Source organism: Aquarana catesbeiana, linkage group LG07 (genome assembly GCF_042186555.1).
Source record: "Aquarana catesbeiana isolate 2022-GZ linkage group LG07, ASM4218655v1, whole genome shotgun sequence".
Taxonomy (NCBI): domain Eukaryota; kingdom Metazoa; phylum Chordata; class Amphibia; order Anura; family Ranidae; genus Aquarana; species Aquarana catesbeiana.
This window is the reverse complement of record NC_133330.1, coordinates 74625781-74652751: the sequence shown is the minus strand read 5'-3', so window position 1 is coordinate 74652751 and position 26971 is coordinate 74625781. Positions and strand designations below refer to the sequence as shown.

General features: G+C 42.1%; 1 protein-coding gene across 2 annotated transcripts in view; it reads right to left on the bottom strand.

Annotated features, from left to right (window-relative positions):
* PTPDC1 (protein tyrosine phosphatase domain containing 1) overlaps window positions 1–26971 on the bottom strand; it is a 161684-nt gene that overhangs the window by 74130 nt on the left and 60583 nt on the right. The window contains exons 1-2 of one of the 2 annotated variants that reach the window (XM_073592332.1): window positions 24175–24381; window positions 6432–6521 (exon numbers count right to left, since the gene is read on the bottom strand). In XM_073592332.1, coding sequence (XP_073448433.1) covers window positions 6432–6521; window positions 24175–24226 — 142 coding nt within the window. In that variant the 5' untranslated portion in view covers window positions 24227–24381. Of the gene's footprint in view, window positions 1–6431; window positions 6522–24174; window positions 24382–26971 lie in introns of those variants that run through there. The other variant, XM_073592333.1, reaches the window with a different exon arrangement.

The window sequence follows — 26971 nt, the reverse complement described above, 5'->3', positions numbered from 1 at the left end:
CATCATGTTGTAGGGATGCTTTTCTTCAGCAGGGACAGGGAAGCTGGCCAGAGTTGATGGGAAGGTGGATAGAGCCACATACAGGGCAATCTTAGAAAAGAACCTGTTAGAGTCTGCAAAAGACTTGTGACGGGGGTGGAGGTTCACTTTCCAGCACGACAAACACCCTAAACATACAGCCAGAGCTACAATGGAATTAATTCGATCAAAGCATATGTGTTAGAATGGCCCAGTCTCAAAGTCCAGACCTAAATCCAATTGAGACTCTGTGGCAAGACTTGAAAATTGCAGTTCACGGACGCTCTCCATCCAATCTGACATAGCTTGAGCTATTTTGCAAAGAAAAATGGGCAAAAATTTCCCTGTCTAGATGTGCATAACATCCATTTACGTTTTTGGTTGTAACATGACAAAATGTGAAAAATTTCAAGGGGTGTGAATACTTTTTCAAGGCACTGTACATGGGTATTTGTACTAAAGTCAGGTACAACCCCTTGACTTCACACATGTGATCTCCATTTCACTAATTATATGACACTGAAATCGAATTGCACGCATCACTTGCACAAGTCTGTTTTCACTTTTAACGCAGGTACTTACCTTCACTCCATTGATGCAACGTTCACCAGTGCTGACATCTTCCCTCAACTTCTTACTGGTGGGGGGCCTTCGGCTGGGTCGAGATGAGTTAACTCCTGTACAGGGGGACTGGAGTTCATTCATCCTGGCACCCAAATGTGCCATGAATGCACATTGAGCTGTACATGTACAGCTCAGTGTACATTCTAAAGAACATTGTAAACAGGCAGGTACGTTTATTTTATTGCAGAAGAGACATAGCATGTCTCTACTGAAACAAAGAGCTGCCTGCTTGCGATTTTTACTTTTTCACTTTAGACCAACTTCAAGAGAGGGCTTTCTAAACACACCCACAACAGGCTTCTGGCTGTCGGTCATACACAGAAAGCTTAAAGTATCTGTAGTAAGTACTAAGATATCTCTTACAGCCACTAGACAGATTCAAAGCTGCATTAAAAGTTAAACTTTAACTGGAGTTCAATCAAGCAGAGACAGAAGAAGCTATAGAGCACAGACTACAGGAAAGAATCCCACCCAGTCCACATGTGAGCAGCTCTGTAAAATCTTGCAACAGCAACAATATTATCCCTTGTGAGCTGCTACGGTGTTTTTCTGAAGAAATTAAATATATAACCACAAAATATGTATTTTCAAAAACTATAAATCAATAATAGTGTTACCAGCAGCTACGCACCTATATTGAACTCCCATACAAGTCAAAGAATATATTAAATAAATATACAAGTGCCGCGCTAGTGTAAAATCATCTAGTGCACATCCATATCACACAAAGTGCTTCAAGAGTCTCTTTAAAGAATATCATGTATGTTTCTTTAATTATAATCATCCAGCATATGTGCTCTTGTAAATCCACTCCAAGTGTTATTTACCACCACCAGATGTACTCTCACCCATCCCTGGGATGTGTATGGAGAGCCTGGGAGTTGGTATAAAAAGACTACCCCAAGCTCCGTAAGAATGACTGACTATAAATTGGTCTGCTATTATTGGTCGACTTAAAGGGACAAAAGCGTATCTTGACCGAGCATGATATGTGAGGTCAGTAGGTCCAGGGGAGAGTACATCTGGTGGTGGTAAATAGCACTTGAAGTGGATTTACAAGTGCACATATGGTGGATGATTATAACTAAAGGCAACATACAAGATATTCGTTCTAGAGACTCTTGATGGACCTTGTGTGATGGATGTGCACTAGTGCAGCACTTGTATATTTATTTAAAATCTTGGAGCAGATTACAAAGAACTGAATAAAATCAAACTGATGGAACTTTCTCTCCTCCACAAAGCTGCAATACCTGCGAGATAGAATTGGCAGCTTATTGACTGGATTCATTGACTGTCCGGAATAGCTCTTTAAAGTTGCAATAAGATCGATACATGAATAAATTAACACACAACACAATACAGGAAGACAAAGAAAATCAATGACGTTCTTGTTTTATATGAAAAGACATACACCTCTTCAAAAGGATTACTCACTGATTTAGCCTTTAAGGGAAATCCATAAATTAAAAAAAAACTTAACTCTTTATCTGAAGAACGTTGGGACTCGCATCTCCGGGGCTAACACAAGACATGGCCACCATGACCCTGTGAGTGGATGATGATAGGACCTCGATGGCAGAGTTGCGCCTTCTCTGGAGACGGATGACAGCAGGGATAGTGGAATATCTGCGGCCATGGAGAAAGTTGCTGACAATGTTCACAGTGGAGAGCCTTCGGGACGACCCCTGCATGGTATACAGCCAGCAGCCAGCTGTGTAATGACCTATCCCTCTAAGTGCCAGAGACTGCACAACTTGGTAAGGAATGTGTGATGATGAATTTATAGCAGCTCAAAGCACTTCGTGATAGGCTGGGAGGTTTCTATAGTAACGAACAGCTTGGCTCTGTCATGTTACTCATAGAGCTGTAATACACCTATATCAGATCAATGAGAATAAACTCTTAACAGAGTTGATCTCTGCTGTAAAATGTTGCAGAGTTTGTCGACTCTACATAAATTAATCATAAAGATATATAAAAAATATGCACTTTGTAAAATGTAAAAAGTTACATTCAATGCGATATTAGCTGTTACAGACTGTTTCAATAAAGTAAGCCGTTTTGAATGGAGTGTTTTTTTTTTTAAAGTGAACCTGTCCATCATGTCAAACATTTAATGATGGAAACCCTACCTAAGAATAGGAACCACAAGCTGCCTGCTATTAGCTTCATTAGTCAGAACACCAAGAAATACAGGTTTCTGGCACAGAGACTTCTGCGCTGGTATCTTTAGGTACAGGAAGTGTGAAGAGCATCCTGGTACAAAGCAGGTGAGCACACAAACAAGGGATTCAAGTGACTTTGTCACCATAGGGTAAAAGTAAACAAAGCCCATGCTGTACAAAAAGAGCATGCATAGGTATCTTCTGGTGGCCCGTGTCTTCATTTCTGTTTTTTTGCTGATCCGTGGCATCACATTTATTTGACATCTCTGCCCTTGCATACTATGGTTCCACCCCTTGGCTTGCATGTCTACAGGAATTATGAGGGCCCCAAATATGTACAGTTCCACCCTAATGGTGTTAAGCATATATGAATCAGCACAGCACGACTGGTTGGCATTAATGCCCAGCCACTGCACAAATGCATTGCTGTGTTGTTCTAGGGTGTACCCCCAGAACTGTCACCAACAGCTCATGGTCATAAGCAGATAATTGAGATTCAGTAGGACAGGCCTTCAGTTACTGTGACGGAACCATCCAGCACCCAGCTTGGGTGCCTCTGTCAGTATACAGCTTCCCCCAGTCTGGACATAGGAACCAGATATAGCTAAGCATACAAGACTAGCCGACAATACCTTGTACATGTGACTGGAACTGTTTATTGAAATCTCACAGAATTTATAGTACACCAGATAAGGTGAGCTTGATCACATTATCGTATGCAAAGGAAACTGTATACAGGAATATAATTACCATAACTAAGGAACAACCAACATATACTATATGCTAATCTACATCTAGCAACTAATAGCTGAAAGTGATTTAATTAACCCGTAAGTTAATCAACATAAAGATATAACATCCTACAATGGTTTGCTAACAAGGTGGATACTAGCAGACAGAAACAATAGGCGACCCAATTAACAATGGGAGAGACACAAACTTATGTATTCTATCCAGTAGACATACAACGTCATCAGAAGACATATAATGTCCCAGCAGTCTGATACAGTGGAAATAATTTATCTTCATAGATCTCCTGAGGATTATGGTTGATAAATATTTCTGTCCCAATTGAAGAATTGAAGGAGCCTCTCCAACCCAGTCTGCACAGTCTGTACATCAAGCTTCACAAAGTTTTATGCTAGCTACAAGTAACTTTCTTTTTTATATATAAATCTATACTAGCACCACATCCAAAAAATAGTCAGAAAGAGATTACATGGACTTTTTAGGTGCCCCAAAGAGTGACACACAAAAAAGCATAGGTTTAAAATGAACCGGGAGGATAACCCCTACATTAAACTTTATTCATACTAAAAATTAAAAACGTAATTAGTTTACACAGATTCCATTCTACGCCGATGAATCGGGTCGGCGTAGAATGGAATCTGTGTCTTGAATCCAAACGTCCAGACCAGCACAATTTGTAAGATGTTTACATGAATCTACCTGATGGCTGGATGGGCCCTATTGATCTTAAGGCTGAGGTGGAATTGTGTGGCTGTTGGTGCATGTCAGATGGAGACACCAACAGCCACATGTCTATGGGGAACAAGCACTATATATATCTTTTTCTTTTGAGACACTGTCAATATATATCATAAATATTGTAGTGGGACTACTTCGTCCTATGTGGATCATTAGCTGTCGCCATCACCCAGGTCTATTGCCTGTCCTCTGCTCTGATGGACATAGCTCTTCTTTCACTATTGAGTTATGATCTCTCTCTGTATGGGTGGAGCATTATTATATGGGATATAAGCTACAGATTTGGAACTCGTAAGCCCTCTGTCCCTGAAGAAGATCTGCATTTTGTTTTTTCGAAACGCGTTGGACACTCTGTCTGTTTGACAGGTTTTGGGCTTTCCTCTCAGCTGCTTCCAGCTCTGTTCCCAACATAAGTGCTTGTTGCTTTTATTTCCACTCCTATGTCGTTGATTGATATCAATGTTCAATAAATTTGTATATTTTTACTATAATACTGCTTGTGGTCCGTTTAAAGTCCCAATTTGGGGAACCTGTCTTTACTCATCCTGTCCAAGCTCTGGAGGGATCCCAACTTTAACATCGGGGTCCACACAGATGCCTGAGCGGCAGCTAGCTCAGACTCTCAGTGCGCAGCTAAGAGCCTGAGCAAGCTGCTCCTGTCCCCTTCACAGCCCGGCGCTCCAGTGAACGCTAGAGGGGCAGAGCAGAGAGCTGGTGACTGAGCTGTCTGCTCTCTAAAGACCAAGAACTGAGTGATCAGCAGTGTTTGATTGCTCAGTTCTTAGTCTAAGGACCCATTTACACCTCAGCGTTTTGTAGCTTGCAGCTCGAAGCTCCAAAATATTGGAGGAGAGAAAAAAATCAATTATTCTCTATGGAGTTTGTTCACAACTCCACTACAAGTCACCTGAAGCCCCAAAAAATTGAAGATGCTTTTTTTGTAGCTGGAATCAAGCAGATTGGTGCATTTTTAAAGCATTTTTTGTTCCATAGAAATGCATGGAAACTCTTGATTCAAGAATTTTTTAGCGTTTTAGTGCGTTTTGTCGCGTTTTTCAGCATCTTTCTGCTCCAATGCAATAATTAAATGAAAATAAATAATAATAAATAAATAATAAAGTAAATAAATAAAATAAGTAAAAAACCCTAACCCAAACGCTCAACCGTAATATTAACCCCTAACCCTAATCCCTTAAACCGAATATTAACCCCTAACCTAACAAAATAAAATAAATAAATAAATTAATTAATTAATGAACCCCCTAACCCTAGAGGTGGCAGGGGATCGATGCAGCATTGGACTGCTGCATCCACTTAGGTGAGTATGAATGTTTGTTATTTTAAATTCCCATAAGGTTAGGTTACAGGAGGGTCAGTGTGACGGGGAGGATTATTATAAAGGTTAGGTTAAAGGGGTTGTAAAGGCTCGTGTTTTTTCACCCCCCTCTCCCCCGTTTTACTTACCTGAGCCCTGAATTTCTGTGCATCCCTGCTGTCCCACTCTCCATGGGGTCCTGGCTCTTGATTGGATAGATTGATAGCAGCGCAGCCATTGGCTCCCACTGCTGTCAATCAAATCCAATTACGCGGGCACCGGGGGGGCGAAGCCGAGTCCGGCATTCGTGTCTGTGGACGCAAATGCTGGACTCGGGAGCGCAGCCCGCAAGGTAACCCCCTCGGGAGAGTGCTTCTCCAAGGGGGTCACCTAATGCGGGGAGCAGCCGCGAGAGCCGCCGAGGGACCCCAGAAATGGATGTTCGGGGTCACTCTGTGCAAAACGAGCTGCACAGTGGAGGTAAGTATGACTTTTGTTATTTTAAAAAAAATAAAAAACGATCCTTTAGTATCACTTTAAAGGCAGGTCGGGGGAGAAGGTTAGGTTGTAGGGAGGGTTAGGGCGAAGTCTGCTGTAAGGTTAGGTTACAAGTAGGGTTAGTTTGTCCAGTCTCCCAATGCTAAAAAGCAAATGTATCATAAAAACTCTCCAACATCATCAATGTTCTTTGAAATCCTTATTGAACAAAGCATTCAGTATACATCATGTAAACCATTTCATCATTCATAATGCAATACCTACAATACGTTAGTGTTAGGACCATTTATTGTGGATTATTAGTCGGATAAGATTGGTACCTGAGCTCATTGCTGCTTGGTGAGTGTTGTTTGCAGAGGTACAACACAGAAAATCATTCTGAATCAGGACTCCAGACGTCATTGCAACAACTGCATGGAAACAAAGAAGATGTTGAAACACATAAAAGGACACGCATATTACTTCCTGCCATAATTATTATACAGAACCGTAAGATGTGCTAAAAGAACATAGTGGGGTTGAATTACTAAAGGAGTGAATGCTGTTTGATTGATGTTAATGTTAGTAGATTTTTTTGTTGTTTGTAGATCTGTTTTCACAAAAAAAAAATCATTTCTGTTATACATGATGGAGCATTCAGTATGAACGCAGTGCACAGCAAGCATCCACTTCACTAACTAAAGAGCCTTAATTTCTTTAGTTAATCTACTCAAATGCCTGCTTTATGCCGGGTTCACATATGTGCGGCCGCGGGTTCGTGCCTGGGGTCCGGTGCGTGTCTGTTCACCAGTTTAGGTGCGATTCAGGTCTGAGTTTTTGCCTAAATTCACACCTGAAGTGAACCCAAACACACACAGGACCCTTTCGCTTTATGGCCGCCCGTGAGAGAGCCAGTCACACTCACATGTCATGCGAATTGGATGAGGGGAAACCCGCATTCAATTAGCACATACAGTATGTGAACCCAGCCTTACTCTCACATTCAATCCTATCTTTTTTACACAAGAACATGACCTCACTTCAAGGCTGTTACAAAACAAGAGAAATGAAGAATACAGTAACTAAAGGCAAAACTTTTTTTCTTTCTTAGTTTTGGATAGAGAGGAGAGGGATTAGCACACCTGTCAGTTTTTTTTTATTACTGTCTATGTCCCCCTTGGGGAGATTCACCTTCTCTATTTGTCTTCTTTACTATCATCATTGAAAGTGAAAGTAAATAAAAAACACACATTTTGGGGTGTTGTCTCCAGAAAAATAGAGGGGAAATGTTCCAATGGGGATACTAGTTGTGGTGACCTGGGGGTCCCCAAGGAATTCCCTTAAAGGGATTGTAAAATCTCATGGTTTTTGACCTTAATGCACCCCCCCCCCCCCTTTTTTCTTACTTGAGCCCATCTGTTCCAGCGATGTTCAGAAACCCAGCCACTGGCTCTGTCCTTATTGGATTGATTGATAGCAGCAGGAGCCATTGACTCCCACTGTTGTCAATCAAATCCAGTGACACGGGGGCGGGGCGAGTCTCGCTGTCAATGGACGCAGCAGCGGGACTCAGGAGCGTGCCCGCACGGGCGCCCCCATGGAAAGCGGCTCTCGGTGGGGGGGACATGATGAAGAAGAGGAGCCAGGAGCGCCGGCGGGGCACCCCAGGAGAGGAGGATCGGGGCTGCTCTGTTGAAAACCCTTGCACAGAGCAGGTAAGTGTAACATGTTTGTTATTTTTATTAAAAAAAAATTCGAACCTTTACAATCACTTTCATTTCAGAGCTTTCCTCTCACTTCCTCCAGCTTGGCTATGGGAAAGGAAGTAAAGGGAAATCCCTGCAATGGGACACAGATGGTAAAAAAAAAAAAATCTGACAGGGGTTATAACCAAGGATTGGCAAGGTGTCCTTACACGGACACTGGTGTCCGTGAGCGGTCCTTGCAGTGTCCGTGGCCGATCCAAGTGCAGACTGCAGAGTCCTCCCCTCCCTCCCCCTCCTCCTCTTGTGTACATCACACAAACATGTCCCAGAGCTTGCGTCTGAATTATTCGGCGGCGCTGTAACAGAGTCCCGCCTCCTAGACCGGCTCCTCCTGTGATAGACGGAGCACTGATCCAATCCCGGGAGCCGGTCTAGGAGGCCGGACTCTGTTACAGCACCCCACCGAAGAATTCAGACGCAAGCTCCGTAACAGCGGGAGATACACACTGTGTGATCCATGCACTGGTGAGTCTGACTCTGCATTGATGAGCACAGACTGATGGGCTGCATCGATGGGCAAAGAGACTGAGGCTGCATTGATGGGCCCTGACTGAGGGGCTCAGCATTAATGGGCACAGACTGAGGGGCTCAGCATTGATGGGCACAGACTGAGGAGCTCAGCACTGATGGGCACAGACTGAAGGACTCAGCATCGATGGGCACAGACTGAGGAATTGCATTGATGGGCATAGATTAAGGAGCTGCATTGATGGACACAGAGACTGAGGGGCTCAGCATTGATGGGCACAGACTGAGGGGCTGCATTGTTGGGCACAGACTGAGGAGCTGAATTAATGGGCACAGAGACTGAGCGGCTCAGCATTGATGGGCACAGACTGAGGAGCTGCACTGATGGGCACAGACTCAGGGTCTCTGCATTGATGGGTACAGAGACTGAGGCTGCATTGATGGGCACAGACCGAGAGTCTGCATTTGATGGGCACAGTGAGGCTGCATTCATGGGCACGGTGAGGCTGCATTTGATGGGCACAGTGAGGCTGCATTTGATCAGCACAGTGAGGCTGCATTTGATGGGCACTGATAAGCTGAATTTGGTGGGCACTGATGAGGCTGCATTTGATGGGCACTTAATAGACACTGATGAGGCTGCATTTGAAGGGCACTGGTAGACTGCATTTGATGGGCATTGGTGAGGCTGCATTGATGGGCACAGTGAGGCTGCATTGATGAGCACAGTGAGGCAGTTATGATAGGCGCAGTGAGGCTACATGGATGGACATAGTGAGGCTGCATTTGATGGGCACTGTTGAGGCTGCATTTGGTGGGCACATATATATATATATATATACCACAAGCAGTCTTTATATAAATGTTATTTTAAACTTATTTGTACTTGTAGAACTAGGCCAGAGAGTAGATTTTTTTTTTTATGGTTTTAATTTGAAATTTACCTTGGTGTCCTTCACTAAGGTCTGTACATTGGAAAATGTCTGCCACAGCCTTGGTCCTTGCCTATTCCTGGTTATAACCATCCCTTGCTCTATCCAAAAAAAAAAAAAACGTTTTTCCTATACTTCTACTTTAAAAAATGGTGTGCCCCATACATAGCCCAATTAAAGCAGGTATTGTAAGCTATATAATCATATAAACAGGAGATTGGGAGTCCATGTAGGAACTAACAAGGGTGTAATAAAACATACCTGTAAAATCACTATGGGCTTATTCCCTTGTCTGTGTAGAAGAGGGACTGATACCTTCACACATTGGCCCTTTTATTTGTGTACCAATTCAGAAAGATTGTGATAGGTCCTGGTGTCCCAGTGAGCATTAAGCTTAAATTATATGTGAACCCTCACCTTGTAAAACAACTCATTCAGTTTAAAATAGAAATAAAAGGCACAAAATGTGTATATATATATATAGATATATATATATAGATATATCTATATAGATATATATAGATATATCTATATATATATCTATATAGATATATATCTATATATATATATCTATATATATATAGATATATAGATATATATATATATACACAGTGGGGCAAAAAAGTATTTAATCAGCCACCAATTGTGCAAGTTCTCCCACTTAAAAAGATGAGAGAGGCCTGTAATTGTCATCATAGGTATACCTCAACTATGAGAGACAAAATGTGGAAACAAATCCAGACAATCACATTGTCTGATTTTTGAATGAATTTATTTGCAAATTATGGTGGAAAGGCCACCAAAGGACCTTGAAATGCTTCTTATGAAGCCACTCCTTTGTTGCCCATGCAGTGTGTTTGGGATCATTGTCATGCTGAAAGACCCAGCCATGTTTCATCCTCAATGCCCTTGCTGATGGGAGGAGGTTTGCACTCAAAATCTCATGATACATGGCCCCAGTCATTCTTTCATGTACACGGATCAGTCGTCCTGTTCCCGTTGCAGAGAAACAGCCCCAAAGCATGATTTTGCCACCCCCATGCTTCACAGTAGGTATGGTGTTCTTTGGTTGCAACTCAGCATTCTCTCTCCTCCAAACACGACGAGCTGTGTTTCTACCAAACAGTTCTACTTTGGTTTCATCTGACCATATGACATTCTCCCAATCCTCTTCTGGATCATTCAAATGCTCTCTAGCAAACCTCAGACGCGCCCGGACATGAACTGCTTAAGCAGGGGGACACGTCTGGCACTGCAGGATCTGAGTCCCTGGTGGCGTAGTGTGTTACTGATGGTAGCCTTTGTTACGTTGGTCCCAGCTCTCTGCAGGTCATTCACTAGGTCCCCCCGTGTGGTTCTGGGATTTTTGCTCACCATTCTTGTGATCATTTTGACCCCACGGGGTGAGATCTTGCGTGGAGCCCCAGATCGAGGGACATTATCAGTGGTTTTGTATGTCTTCCATTTTCTAATTATTGCTCCCACTGTTGATTTCTTCACACCAAGATGCTCGCCTATTGCAGATTCAGTCTTCCCAGCCTGGTGCAGGTCTACAATTTTGTTTCTGGTGTCCTTCGACAGCTCTTTGGTCTTCCCCATAGTGGAGTTTGGAGTGTGACTGTTTGAGATTGTGGACAGGTGTCTTTTATACTGATAACAAGTTCAAACAGGTGCCATTAATACAGGTAATGAGTGGAGGACAGAGGAGCCTCTTAAAGAAGATACAGGTCTGTGAGAGCCAGAAATCTTGCTTGTTTGTAGGTGACCAAATACGTATTTTCCACCATAATTTGCAAATAAATTCTTTCAAAAATCAGAGTGTGATTGTCTGGATTTGTTTCCACATTTTGTCTCTCATAGTTGAGGTATACCTATGATGACAATTACAGGCCTCTGTCATCTTTTTAAGTGGGAGAACTTGCACAATTGGTGGCTGACTAAATACTTTTTTGCTCCACTGTATATATCTATATATATAGATCTATATAGATATATATAGATCTATATATATAGATATATATAAATATAGATATATGTATATTATCTCATAAAGTGAGTACACCCCTCACATTTTTGTAAATATTTTATTCTATCTTTTCATGTGATAACACTGAAGAAATGACACTTTGCTACAATGTAAAGTAGTGAGTGTACAGCTTGGATAACAGTGTAAATTTAAAACAACAGATATCCACGCTTAGGAAAATAGAGAACTGCAGCCTCCCTAATTGAGAACACCACCTAGGTGGAGTCCAGAAATATTTAAACTCTAGTAAAGGGGAAGTGGCGCTGTTCAAAAAAAGGGAAAATAGAACTTATGTGTGAATATAAATGATAATCTACTGATGTGGGTATTGCCAACACTCCCTATAAAGTGAATAGTGCTTCAATCAGAAATAAATAAAACAAAGGTAAGTGTAACATTCAACACATATTTGGAGCAAAGGTATAAAAAGTAATTTTCCATATAATGCATCAACGCACACAAAAAATAGTATAAATAAAAAAAGTAAAGTGACAAGTGCTATTTCCTATGTGATTCAGTCCCAAAAAATGTATATATATGTGTATATAAGTACACACAAATTTCCGTGTTAAAAAAACAAAACATAAAAACAGGTCCCAAAAAATATTAAATGACAGTCTGTGAACAGTGATCCCTGCACAAGCAAAATCAAGATGACTCTTCAGCGCTCCCCTCTTCTATCCGCATCCCCCTCCTGTGACTGCACTCACCAGAGTGCCTCACCCCTGCAGGGGTAACAGGCGTAATAGCTGTATCCAATGGTGATGTCCCCCCTGACGAGGTATCCCTCTGGTTCACACAGCTGCAATCCACCTCACCAATGCAGTTTGGAAGTCCTCAGGAATGGGCATATTTGAAGAGTACCTGCCCAAAACTAGGGAGTTGCACACTCAGCTATGTATAGCCAGCCGTTGACCCTTGCTGCAGCATTGCTGCAGAGGTTGAAGCGGTGGGGGGGTCAGCCTGTCCGTGCTCAGACCATACGCCGCACACTGCATCAAATTGGTCTGCATGGCTGTCGTCCCAGAAGGAAGGCCTCTTCTAAAGATGATACACAAGAAAGCCTGCAAACTGTTTACTGAAGACAAGCAGACTAAGGACATGGATTACTGGAACCATGTCCTGTGGTCTGATGAGTCCAAGATAAGCTTATTTTGTTCATATGGTGTCAAGCCTGTGTGGTGACAACCAAAGGAGGAGTACAAAGACAAGTGTGTCTTGCCTACAGTCAAGCATGGCGGTGGGAGTGTCATGGTCTGGGGCTGCCGGCACTGGGGAGCTACAGTTCATTGAGGTAACCATGAATGCCAACATGTACTGTGACATACTGAAGCAGAGCATGATCCCCTCCCTTCAGAGACTGGGCCGCATTGCAGTATTCCAACCTGATAATGACCCCAAACACAACTCCAAGACGACCACTGCCTTGCTTAAAAAGCTGAGGGTAAAGGTGATGGACTGGCCAAGCATTTCTCCATATCTAAACCCTATTGAACATCTATGGGGCATCCTCAAACGGAAAGGTGGAATGGTGCAATGTCTCTAAAATCCACCAGCTCCGTGATGTCGTCATGGAGGAGTGGAAGAGGACTCCAGTGGCAACCTGTGAAGCTCTGGTGAACTCCATGCCCAAGAGGGTTAAGGCAGTGCTGGAAAATAATGGTTGTCACACAAAAAACTTTGGGTCCAATTTGGACATTTTCACTTAGGGGTGTTCTCACTTTTGTTGCCAGCGGTTTGGACATTAATGGCTGTGTGTTGAGTTATTTTGAGGGGACAGCAAATTTACACTGTTATACAAGCTGTATACTCACTACTTTACATTGTAGCAAAGTGTCATTTCTTCAGTGTTGTCACATGAAAAGATATAATAAAATATTTACAAAAATGTGAGGGGTGTACTCACTTTTGTGAGATACTGTATACTTACCTGGATTGTTCTCAAACAGAAATCACACATCTCTAAGGCCTCATGTACATGTGCTGGTAAACAGACGTTCAGAGGTAGTTGGATGCTTTTTTCAGCTGCCCCTGAACTCATCCAATGCTATCTTATGTGTACATGTACACAGGTTTGTTTAATGTCGTTTTTAGACAGTTGAGTTTAGAGGCCTTTCCGACAACAAAATCCGATCGTTTAAATTTCGATTGTGTGTGCACAAATCCGACGCACAAAGTGCCACGCATGCTCAGAATAAATTAAGAGACGAAAGCTATTGGCTACTGCCCCGTTTATAGTCCCAATGTACGTGTTTTACATCACCGCGTTCAGAGCGATCGGATTTTCAGACAACTTTGTGCGACCGTGTGTATACAAGACAAGTTTGAGCCAACACCCATCGGAAAAAATCTGATGGATTTTGTTGTCGGAATGTCCGATCAATGTCCGACTGTGTGTACAGGGCATAAGAATTGTTTATATAGCTAAACTCCCTCTAAATATTAATTGAGTCTGTCCTAAGTTCATTTCAAACACTTCAGGTAGACATCTGAATTCTGTCTACCCAGTGGTATTTCAAAATATATATGATTATAAGTATGGCCGAAACAACTAATCGATTAATCAATAACTAATCGATTATGAAATTAATCGATTACTATTTTCATAATCGATTAATCGGGCAGTAACATAATGGGGTTAAAAAACTAAAAATGAGCCCTTTATAGTACAAAAAGTGCAAATAATCGCTACTGTAAATATTACTTTCACTGTTCCATGGTAAAAAAAAGGAACCCCTTACAGTAGCGATTTATTTGCTCTTTTTGTACTATAAAGCCTAATTTTTGTTTTTTTTACCCCCATTATGTTACTAAACGTCTTAGGCCTGGTTCACATCTATGTGTTTTTTGGTGCTTTTTGCAGAAATGCACTACAGTTCATTTACATGGTTTCCTACGGGACACGTTCACATCAAGGCTTTTTTTTAGCTGCTGCGTATTTGGAAAGGGTCAGGGACTTTTTTCAACACAAAACGGTACTATTTTGGTTCGATATACTTTAATGGAGTAGCAGAAGAAATGCATGTAATGCGTTTTTGCAGAAATTTGTGTTATTTTAATTTGCCCAACAACAAATTGGCCAAAAAAAAGCATTAAAAAAAAGCAAAAATGCAAAAATCAAAACGCACAGCAAAAAGCACTGCAGAAACAGATCAAAACCAAACTGCATAGCTGTGTACCATGCCTTATGCTGGCCACACCGATCAATTTTCAGACATGAATATTCATACGAAAAAATTTTTTTACATTCTCTGAATGAAAGAATTTTGTTTGAAAATATCACTTGCTTTTAACATTCTGTAATTTCTGAATGAAAACCACATACACTGTCTGAAAATTCCTTTGACCAAGAAATTTTCTATTATCTCTAAATTTTCCCGATTTGACCCCACTAACGATTAGAAAATCGAACAAACGTTCTTAAAATGACATTTTTTTGAAGGAAGACATTGTTTTTGTATGGCCAGCATATAACATATTACAGTTCTGTTTGAAAATCTGCAAAACAGTGGATTAAAGATTTTGTTCCCTAGCCATATAGTTGGTTATTTATATTTACCACTGCATAGAGATATTTAAGCATAAATTGCCTTTTTTTTAAACTTTACATATTAACTAAATTATACACCACATTTTTTTTTAAGGTTATTAACTGATTAATCGAAACAATAATTGGCCAACTAATTGATTATGAAAATAATCATTAGTTGCAGCCCTAATTATAAGTCATTCAAATTATACAGTATATTATATTCCAGGTCATAGATACAGTTATGATTTCAGTGTCTACTGACACAATGATAATTCTGTCATAAGGTAAAAATATAATATTTTGATGTGGAACAAATTAGAAGTAAGAATTGTTTTAAAGATACCATTTATTGTTATGAATGACATATATCTATCATGACCATGTCTATATAATATATACACATAGCATGTGTCTTTACCTATATAAATAAGTATTCATAGGATCTACCAGAGTAATACATGAATCTATATACCATAATTTTATGTGACATTGATGACTAAAATTATACTGGTTGTGTTGTACATTGTACCGGTTACCAGAGTTCCTGAATCGTATATATATATATATATATATATATATATATATATATATATATATATATATATATACCGTATATATATCTATATATAGATATATAAATATATTCATTCATCAGCACTACTATACAAACAGATACACATTATGAAAATAAGACATATTATTTAACAGATAACAGATATTTCAGAACACGTATTTCTGACCTCAGACATACCTAGTGGTTGGAAGTGATTTTAACTAAATCCACAAAAGTTAATCAATAGATTTTTTAAACCAATGGAAAATAAGTCATTCCTTTTGAGCTGGGCTTATTATAATTTTTATGAGCCTATTGTTCAACATGGTATATAGCAGGGATATGCAATTAACGGACCTCCAGCTGTTGCAAAACTACAAGTCCCATCATGCTTCTGCCTCTGGGTGTCATGCATGTGGCTGTCAGAGTCTTGCTATGCCTCATGGGACTTGTAGTTCTGCAACAGCTGGAGGTCCGCTAATTGCATATCCCTGGTATATAGGACCAAGATAGAAGCCAAGAAGGGGGAAATCAGACACACACACTCCATTCATCAACTCATATCTCTACATTTATGAAGATTCCATGACACCTTATGCTTTGAAACATGACACCTTATGCTTTGAGGTCACAAGAAGTACTTCCTGTTTAAGCAGTAGCCATTTTGAAAGCCACGGCGACCATTCTAAAAACTCTGGTAACCAGCAATTCAGACAAGTAGCCATCTTAGAAACAGTAATTATGTCACATTGATTTTACCTGATATTCATTTGTATTCTCCTAACCGGTTTCTGACCGACTCACGTCTTTTTACGGGGGCAGAATTGCACCTCTGCATGAAACCCCATACGGGTTTCCCTTTAGGAGCCGCCAGAGGGGGAACCCGAGAGGGTTCATCTCGGGAGAGGAGACATCAGGGGAGAGGAGACATCTCGTTTGTTCCTACTAAGTAGGAACAACAAGAGGTCTCCTCCCCTAGTCAGTCCTATCCCCATACAGTTAGAACACATTGAGGGAACACATTTAACCCCTTGCTCGCTCCCTAGTGTTAACCCCTTCCCTGCCAATGACATTTATACAGTAATCAGTGCATATTTATAGCACTGATCGCTGTATAAATGTCAATGGTAGCAAAAATATGTCAAAAGTGTCCGATCTGTCCGTCGCAATGTCGCAGTACCACTAAAAATCGCAGATCACCGCCATTACTAGTAAAAAAAAAAAATATTAATAAAAATGCCATAAATCTTTCCCATAGTTTTAGATGCTATAACTCTTGCGCAAACCAATCAATATATGCTTATTGCGATTTTTTTTTACCAAAAATATGTAGAAGAATACATATCGGCCTAAACTGATGAAGAAATTTGTGTTTTTTCTTTTTTAATTTGGGGATATTTATTATAGCAAAAGATACTTTTTTTTTTTTTTTTCAAAAATTGTTGCTCTTTTTTGTTTATAGCGCAAAAAATAAAAACCGCAGAGGTGATCAAATACCACCAAAAGAAAGGTCTATTTATGGGGAAAAAAGGAAGCAAATTTTGTTTGGGTACAGCATCGCATGACTGCGCAATTGTCAGTTAAAGTGCTCTGGTCAGGAAGTGGGTAAAATCTTCCGGGGCTGAAGTGGTTAAATATTGATTTATTGAGTATTATTCAGTTGGATAATTATTTCTCTCGAATCAGTAACCGCCTTGTAGATTTTTCTCTAAGCTTCAATTTTTCATTTTCTAGTTCACACTCTATTGACATAACAAACATCTAATTTTATTTCACATTGTTAACCACTTACTTACCTGCAGTATAGTAACGGTTGAATTTGTGAAATATAGACGTTCTGTCTAATTGGCATTTTTACTTGGTTATTGATTCTACAGGGAAGTTTATCATTTCTGTATCATTTAAAAAAGTCAAACACTCCCATTAGTGGGTGTTTCAATTAATATTCTTAATTTTATGTAGTACAATCAGTATTTTTAATTTTATGTAACGTTTGTTTTTGTCAGCCAATATATATATATAACTATTTTGTATGAATACATGTCTGGTGAATAAATCTCCTATTTTTAGTCTGTGTTCATATTGATTGATCCTGTATATTACAAATATTATCGTTTAAAAATTACTCATTCATAAATACCGTGCAGGAAAATTATCCTCATAAGTACGACATTCCAGAAGCGCATTTGTGAGCTCAGGCACTGATGTTCCGCTCTAATTCATCCCAAAAGTGTTCTATCGGGTTGAGGTCAGGACTCTGTGCAGGACAGTCAAGTTCCTCCACCCCAAACTCGCTCATCCATGTCTTTATGGACCTTGCTTTGTGCACTGGTGTGCAATCATGTTAAAACAGGAAGGTTCCATCCCCAAACGGTTCCCACAAAGTTGGGAGCATGAAATTGTCCAAAATGTCTTGGTATGCTGACACCTTAAGCATTCCCTTCACTGGAACTAAGGGGCCAAGCCCAACCCCTGAAAAACAACCCCACACCATAATCCCCCCTCCACCAAATGATTTGGACCAGTGGTAGGATCAAAAGAAATTTAACACAGAGGAAGCAATACAAACAGGATACATTTTAACACAAGTACATAGTACAATATACACCTATCAGGAAAATTAATGTTGGAGTCACATTTTCTTTAATCTCTTAAAGTGGAGTTCCACTGGTTTTTGAGTTTATTAAAAGTCAGCAGCTACAAAAAGTATAGCTGCTGACTTTTAATAAACGGCCACTTACCTTTCCCACGGTCCAGCGATGCGGCCGCCCGAAGCCTTCGTTCTCTCCCCCTCCTCTTCGCGGCGCAGACATTGTGAGTGTGGGCCCCCGGCTGTGACAGAGCCGCGTTGCACTGCGTCAATGGCCAGGCAATGTTCTGGGACCTGTCACGTGCAAGGCGGTCAGAAGTCGGAAGGAGGAAGTGGAACAGGAAGTCCCACTCCAAACCAGGTACCCAGCCCCCCCCCCAAAAAAATGACATGCCAATTGTGGCATGTCAGGGGGCGAGGAGTACTTAAAGCAGAAGTTCCACTTTTGGGTAGATCTTCGCTTTAAAACATGGGACATGTGTATTCTTAGGCCTCTTGCACGTGGGGCTGTCCTGCTGCAGTACATCTCTCCCTGCATTTTAGGGCAATGGTATTATTCAGAGCAGCCCCGATCCTCAGGTCCCCCTCTGGCGCTTCTGGCTCCCTGCCGAGTGCCTCTATAGCAAGCCATGTGCTATGCGGGCACTCTGCTTGCTTGCTCCTGAGCCACGTTCTCTGTGTCCATAAGACACACAGAGCAGGGCTCTGACCCGCCCCCTGCTCCTTCCTCACTGGCTGTGATTGACAGCAGCGGAAGCCAATAGCACCTGCTACTGTCTCTGAACCAATGAGGAAGCAGAGAGTGGGGACAGCAGCTGTTCTCATGCACATCGCTGGATCGGGATCAAGCTCAGGTAAGGGGGCTGGGAGGAGAGCTGCATAGTGAAGGTTATTTACCTTCATGCATAGAATCCTTCATCCTTTACAACCACTTTTATGAACACAGAGCTGCATTCATTTGTGTCTTATATCTGCCTGGAGCGCTGCTTTAATCTAGAAGTCCGGTCAAAACCAAAAACTAAGCGTAAACCTGCTTCTACCCCCATTATAAGATCTATACTAACTACTCGGATCACATGAATAGACAAGAGTGCCCTTAGAATAAGTAAGTATATGCATCTTTCCTTTACAGGCTAGTTAGTATAGGGCTTAGAATGTGGTGGTGGGGGGGGGGGGGGAGCAGGTTAAAAGTCTATGTGAACTCTCACCTTGGAAAACAACCCATTCATTTTTAAAATATAAAGGAAAGGCAAAATATTTTGTATACGTATAAATACTTTTTCCCAATTTTTTTAAGTAATCTTATAATCTCTGCTCTTAACTGCATAAGGAACTTAGATAGCTGGTGGAGGAGAAACAGCAGTACACTGATCTTCCAAATGGATGGCTGTGCAGGGAGGGAAGGGGGAGTCTATGCACAAGTCTGACCATTGGAGGAGAGCTGGCTGAGTTACCAGCACTGCTAGAAAACTGACCACGGTCTGCTCTCATTCCTAGTGTGGTCAGTTTTTAATAGGAAAGTAGGAAAACTGGCAGGAACACCAGGTATTTCACACAAATACTTACCCGAGCACGATCCAGCAATATGCAAGAGAGCAGCGGCTCTCAGGGATCTCTCTCTCTTCATTGGCTGATACACAGCAGCAGTAGCCATTGGCAACCACTGCTGTCAGTTACAGTGAAGAGGGAGCGGGGGGGCAGGACTGAGCCACGCTCTGTGTCTTATGGACACATAGAGGTGGCTTGGGAACCAGTACGCATGAGTGCCCCCAGAGCAACCAGCTTGCTCTGGGGGCACTCAGCAGGAGGGAGGAGCCAGGAGCGGTGGCAGGGGACTTGAAAAGAGGGGGCTTAGGGCTGCTCTGTGCAAAACTGTTGCACAGAGCAGCTAAGTATAACATGTTTGTTATTTCTTTTTTTTTAAAGCTGAACTTTTAGTATCACTTTAACATTTATATATAAAAATATACAAATAAAAAAGACTATACGCCATCTTTAACTTCTTAAGCATATACTGTGAAATAAAAAAAGGGATCAGTGCAAATCAAACTCATACGCAATAAGATAACCCCAAATGTACAATGACTAATTGAACACGCTGCCTGTAATTATTGGAATAATATTGCTGAAAATGCAAGTTCACACAAGAACCCAGCTGCAGCCAGAACCTAAGCACCACTCCCTGCAAATACTTAATATCTCAGTAAACTCAGTAGGCGATTATGGTGCTGAGTAATAATTCACTGCCTTGCCGCTTATGAGTAATGACTGAGAAACAAAAGAGCTTTAAACTGCAGTTCACCCATTTCCCATTATCTACTGACCCTTCTAATTCATCAAATGTCTGCCATGAGTAATCTGTACACATAAGGCCTTTTATGTACGGAACTGGTTTCAGGAATTGCCTTAAAAAGACACTTTCACCATGCCCATGCAGGGAAAAGTGAGAGTGTCTCTGTACAGGGGTCCACGATCCCCTTTACTCACCTTACATAGTTACATAGTAGGTGAGGTCGAAAAAAGACACAAGTCCATCAAGCCAACCTATGTGTATGTGATTATATGTCAGTATTACATTGTATATCCCTGTATGTTGCGGTCGTTCAGGTGCTTATTTAATAGTTTTTTTAAACTGTCGATGCTCCCCTGCTGAGACCACCACCTGTGGAAGGTAATTCCACATCCTTGCCGCTCTTACAGTAGAGAACCCTCTACCCTCTGCACTCTCCTTGGTGCTTCTTTCTCCATTGCAGATGTTGCTGCCCTAAGAACTGTCACTCTATTGCTCATGTGGTCTGGTGATTGTCTGCCGGTCCTTAAGGACCGTACACACGGGCTGATTATCGGGTGACATCAATAGAAAGTATTGTCATGACCTGTGACAGAGGAAGACGCAGCAGAAGTTAGGTGAGTATAAGGGATTTGAGGGCCGAGGAGAAGAGAGCCGATAACCGACTTGTGTTAAAGGGACATATACATTGATAATCAGGGCACTGATTATCAGTGCAGTCCCAACAGTGCCCACTAGTGCAGCCAATCAGTGTCACCTATCAGTGCTGCCTATCAGTGCCCCCCATCAGTGCAGCTTCATCAGCACACATCAGTGAAGGAGCAAAATTGCCTGTTTGCAAAATTTTCTAACAAACTATGGAGAAGGTTTTTTTTTTCTTCCCAAAATGTTCTGGTTTTTTTTTTCTTTTCTTTTCTTTGGCCTGGGCAGGAAGGGGGTGAAAGTGCCCAGTAGGCAAGTGGTTAATACATACATACATCACAGAAATCTCCTCTTTTGAGAGCATGCAGGGAAGTCCAGATACAGTATTCTTTTGTAGGGCTTTTTTTGGCAAACATGCAGCAAACTTATTTTTCCTGTATAAAGAATAACTGTATTCTTGTATGGTTACAGTATGCTTTACCTGCCCCTCCCCCCCAGCACCCCCAAAGTCTTAGATTGGGCTCACAATTATGGAAATTGAATGCGGCTTTCCCTGCATCCAATGCACATGACAGGAGAGTGTGAGCGGCTCTCCGCATTTGGAAATAGTCCTGTGCATTATTGGCTCTGAATTCGGTGCAAATTCAGGCAAAAATTTGGACCTGATTCGCACCTGAATTGGGTGTACAGGGACACACCGGACCCCCTGCTGTGTGCCACAGCCACAGCATGTATGAAGTCGGCCTTAGGCTACGTGCACATGGACTAAAGTATGCATAAAATATGCCTAGCTAAAAATAAAACTTGTTTTCCTGCAGCTGGGGAGGCTTCCATAGATTGGACTTGTTTTTCCAGCACATCCCACAGATACTCGATTGGCTTGAGAGCTGGGGAATTTGGAGTCAGGTCAACACCTCAAACTCGTTGTGTTCCTCAAACCATCTTTGAATAAATCAGACCAGGCCAAAATCTTCCATTGCTCCATGGTCCCATTGTAGTTGCTTTTGGCTGGCGAGACATTTTTCCAGCACATCCCACAGATTGGATTGAGATCTGGATAGTTTGGACACCAGTCAACACCTCAAACTTGCTGTGTTCCTCAAAACATTCTTGAATAGTTTAAAACTAGGCCACTTTCTTCCATTGCTCGGTGGACCAGTTCTGATGCTTGCATGCCCACTGTAGGCGCTTCTGGCTGGCGACATGGGTCAGCATGGGCACTATGACTGATCTGTGGCATAAGCAACAAACCGCAATGCCCTGTGTGTTCTGACACCTTTCTATCAAAACCAGCATTCATTTTTTCAACAATCTGAGCTACAGTAGGTCTTCTCTTTGATTGGACTACATAGGCCAGCCTTTGCTCCTCATTGGTATCAGTGAGCCTTGGTTACCCATGACCTGTCGCCGGTTCACCAGTTCTCCTTTCTTGGACCACTTTTGGTAGGTCCTGACCACTGTACACCGGGAATATCCCACAAGAACTGCAGTTTTGGAGTTGCTCTGACCCAATTGTCTAGCCATTACAATTTAGACCATGTAAAAGGTGCTCAAATCCTTACGATTGCCCATTTTTTCTGCTTTTAACACATCAACTTCAAGGAAAACATGTTCATTTGCTGCCTAATATATCCCACTCACTTTCAGATGCCATAGTAACGAGCTAATCAATGTTATTCACCTTACCTGTCAGTTGTCATAATGTCATGGCTGTCCAGTGTATATTCATTAATAGATCCTTAAAGTGATAGATAGTAAAGCCTCCTTTTTTCTTCTTTAAAAATAACATAACATGTTATACTTACCTGCTCTGTTGTAGTGGTTTTGCACAGAGCAGCCCGGATCCTCCTCTTCTCAGGTCCCTCTTCAGCGCTCCTGGCCCCTCCCCTCTGTTGAGTGCCCCCACAGTAAGCAGCTTGCTTTGGGGGCACCCGAGCCAAGCCGCAGCTCCGTGTGTCCATTCAGACTGGGAGCTATGGCCCAAACCCGCCCCCTTTCTCTCCTGATTGGCTCACTAGCTTTAACAGCAGCAGGAGCCAATGGCACTGCTGCTGTGTCTCAGTCAATCAGAAGGTAGAGTCCCAGACGGCTGAGGCCGTCTCTATCGTGTACGTCACTGGATAGAGATGGGGCTCAGGTAAATATTAGGGGGCTGAGAGGGGCTGCTACACATAGAATGCATTAAGATATAAAACCTTCTGCCTTTACAACCACTTTAAAGTGTTACTAAACCCAGGAGCCTGCATTCACTATATCCAGTCTTCCACAGTACACATAACATGGAAATGCATCTATTTTAGTAAATATAAACAGCTAAATCAGCTGTATATAGCAGTCTTGTGACTTCAGTATGTAGCCAAGCACTGGTTAAAGCTTATAGGAGGAGTTTCTCATTCTACTCTGACTGTCCTATGAGGCTGCAGGACCTCTGACCCTCTGTCTGGACAGTGCTGATCAGCCCTGTGCTGATCACATGCACCCTCCCCAAAAAAAAAAAAAAAAACTCTATAGCAATACAAACCAAACTGAGCATGTGCACAGTGACCCCACAGGCTCTGACTTATCAGGAGATGGATTGGGGACAGTGGAAAAGGGGAGGATGAGAGAAGACAGGATAAAACACCATTTTTACACAATGCAGAGGATTAACCCCTTAGGTTCCACAGTGAGTATAACAAGCACGCTTTACTGCATATACAGACTGATTTTATTGTTGTGGGTTTAGCAACATTTTAAATGTATTTTTTATTGAATGGGGTGTAAGTACCTGAACTTGACCTAGTATCATCCTTCTGCAGTCCCTGCACAACAGAACTCAGGCTAGAGGTAAAGAACAAGGGTCTAATTTATTTCTGCTGCAGTGCAAGAAGCATGTTGATAGGGGGAGCAGAGGGACAGAGAGAGATGAGTCAATCTGTCTGCTGCTGCTCTTTGCACTGTCCATTCACTGGATGGGGGCAGGGGGAGACCTGCAGGTGTCATTGCTGCAGCAGAGAAAAATCAGGTGCCCCGCCCTGCCAGACATGGCTGCATGGCAGAACTGTGTAAATCTCAGCACTGGATGGACAGAAATACAGATCCTTTAACAAATAAAACAGCTCACCTGTATGTGTATTTAGCCGTTTGCCTGGAGCTCAGCTATGAACAAGCCAGAATTGGCAGCCCTTATCTACATCCCTACACAAATAAATAGCATGTACTGCTAAAACCAACACACAACAAAACAAATCACGCCTGGACAACCTATCCTTCCCCAGAGTACAAATACAGACATGATGGGCTCACCGAATGGGCTTCTTTTTGCCGAGTTTTTGAAGGCTTTAAGTTTATTCGACATTGTTCAATATCTCTTCTATGCTCAGAAAGCACGGACGCATCTTCTATTCAGATGTCTGAGGGAAGCTTTTAGCATCTACCGCGAACAATCGGCTTTTTGTCCATCAGCTCTTTTAGATGAGAAAAGCTTTATTATTCCCCAAGCCATGACTCTGAATCCATGCCATGGCGTGACGTGCCCCGTGACGTGCCTCCCACATGCCATATTGACAGGCCCGAGAAGGAAGAGTCTCTTGAATTTTTTATTAATACTTCTCTGTTGAAACAAATGGACGCTCTTTATTCTGGATTAAACAAACATTTATCTTTCTAGCCCTAAGCGTTTGTCAAAGGCATGGCAACCAGTTTAATCAAAGCGTTTGATACCACAGTCAACAGGGCTGAATCCAGGTATCATGAACAATAAACCACGGCTTCAGCACAACAAAGGGCAAGAAAAATGCTGAAGTAAGGCTAGGTTTAGATGTGCAACACCATTGCCGTGTCTCTGAAAAGCAATCCAGGTTTGGATCTCTATTCAGAGGCATTTTGACAGGCAGTGAAGAGGCAGTATGATGCCTCGTCGCCTGTTTTAACACCATAAATGCCACACCACTGTGCCACAACCACATGTAACGTGGTTGTGGCACGACCCCATTCACTTGTATAGGTCGTGCTCAGCAGCAGTACTGGCTGCCATATGCAATAGAAAGGCCATGAAGAAAAGCATTGTGCCCAGGGCATGTATGCGCCCCTATCTGCTGCCATTGCAGCTTAAGGTGGAGGAACAGTAAAAATGTAGCACAAGCGCTTTCTTTTACCGCCCTCTAGCCATATATTGGTTCACCCAAATGCACAGATGTTGCATCATTCAAGAGTATGACTAGTTCTTGTCTTGTCACCTATGTATAAGTTAAAGAGACCCTGGTCTATGTAAAAGTTAAGGAGACCCTGACCTATGTATAAGTTAAAGAGACCCTGGCCTATGTATAAGTTAAAGAGACCCTGGCAATAAGGGCTCATTTACACAGACAGTAAGGGGGCAGTTAAAGTAGGAGGTGGAGCCACCCACCTAAAGAAGGGCATGCAGCTGTTCAGGGTTGTACACACATCGCAACATGGTACAGCTGCCAAACGCAACCCATTTAAAGCGGTAGTAAACCACAGCTGGTCAGAGAAAAAAAAACACCTGCAAGGCAATTGCATAATGTGCTAGTAATGCATCGCATACTAGTACATTATGAAATACTTACCTTGAAACGAAGACTTCCAGCGGCGCGCTGTCACCACTGAGAGAGCTGACATCTTACCCCGGTCATTCTTCCGGATTTGCACGCTCCGGCTATGTGACTGGCTGGAACCGCAAAGATGTCACTCACGCGCATGCACGCAAGAGCTCTCGGTTCCGTCATGCGCCGGTGACTTAACTGGCTGCATCCAGGGAGAATATCACCTAAATGGTGCAGGTTTAGGAGATATTCATTTTACCTACAGGTAGGCTTTACCTGTATGTACAATTCACAAAGTGAGCTTTACTACCTCTTTAAGTGTATGGGCCCACGCCGCACCCACGTGCAATGCATGCAGTTGTGGTGAGTTGGTCGGCTGCCACACGTGAGAATGAGACTTAATTTTCACTTGAATGATAGCTCTGAGTCTGTTAAGGCTGCTGACATCACATCAAAGATGATGGGTTCCAAGCAACAGTCTCAGGACTTTTGGATATCTACAGAAAAGAGGTTTTTACAAGTAAAAAAAATTCCTAAAATTCAGGAAATGCAGAATATAATCTTATGGGAAGATTGCTGTTGAAATCATTACTCTAGTAACCAATTCCCGCCACACTATAGCAAAAAGACAGCTACAGCGCGAGCCTTAATTGATGGGACGGCATCAATAGACTTCCTCCCGTGCATGAGCTGCCTGCGCGCCCCCTGGGGGGCGCAATCTGTATCATCAAGTCAATGAAATCCCGGCCCCTTACTGAAAGGTTATGCTAGGCATCCATCTTGCTTTCTGTCAGCCATCTTAAATAATATGTACAATTAGAATACTTCTTTAAACTTCACAAATATCTATCTAAACATGAGAGTCTTGTCTCACGCTTTGTTATCTTGTTCTCACATTCCCTTGTATCTAGCTACTGTGAGAAATAGAGAACAATGACTGTTTGCCCTAACAAGCTGTAACCATCTTAATATCTACTGCGCATGTCTTATTATGAATCTTCTGTGTGAACTGTAATTTGCTATAAAGACCCTGGGATGCAAATCAAATGCAGTCATTTCCCAAGACATAATACTGTGTGCGTCTCGTTTTTAATTTGGGACTTGGCTCCGGATATATCTGAAATGCATAATACATCAATCCGAGGTCTGAGAGGTTAAAATGGACCCCCCCCCCCCTAGACACAGGATTTCAGCACTGGGGGCTCAGTCCAGAGATGGAAGTCGACCCTTAACGGATTAACCTTTCGGTAAGTTAATCTTATTCTTATTGAGTGAAATTGACTTGCCAGGGGTCGGTGTGGCTTCCACCCCATAGAGATTGCTGCTGGGTTATAGAACCTCTCATAAGTAAAAGCTGACCGGTCATATAAATAGTGTTTTGGGGACACTTGAAAAGGTTTTAGTGACCTTTGAAAAGGTTTTTATGACTTTAAGAGAAGTTATAGAGTACTCTAGAGTTTTTCTGTTTGGTACAGAACAAGAGACAAACGATCGATGTATTGTGTAAACTGTGTATGATTGTATAACTGCTTTAACTG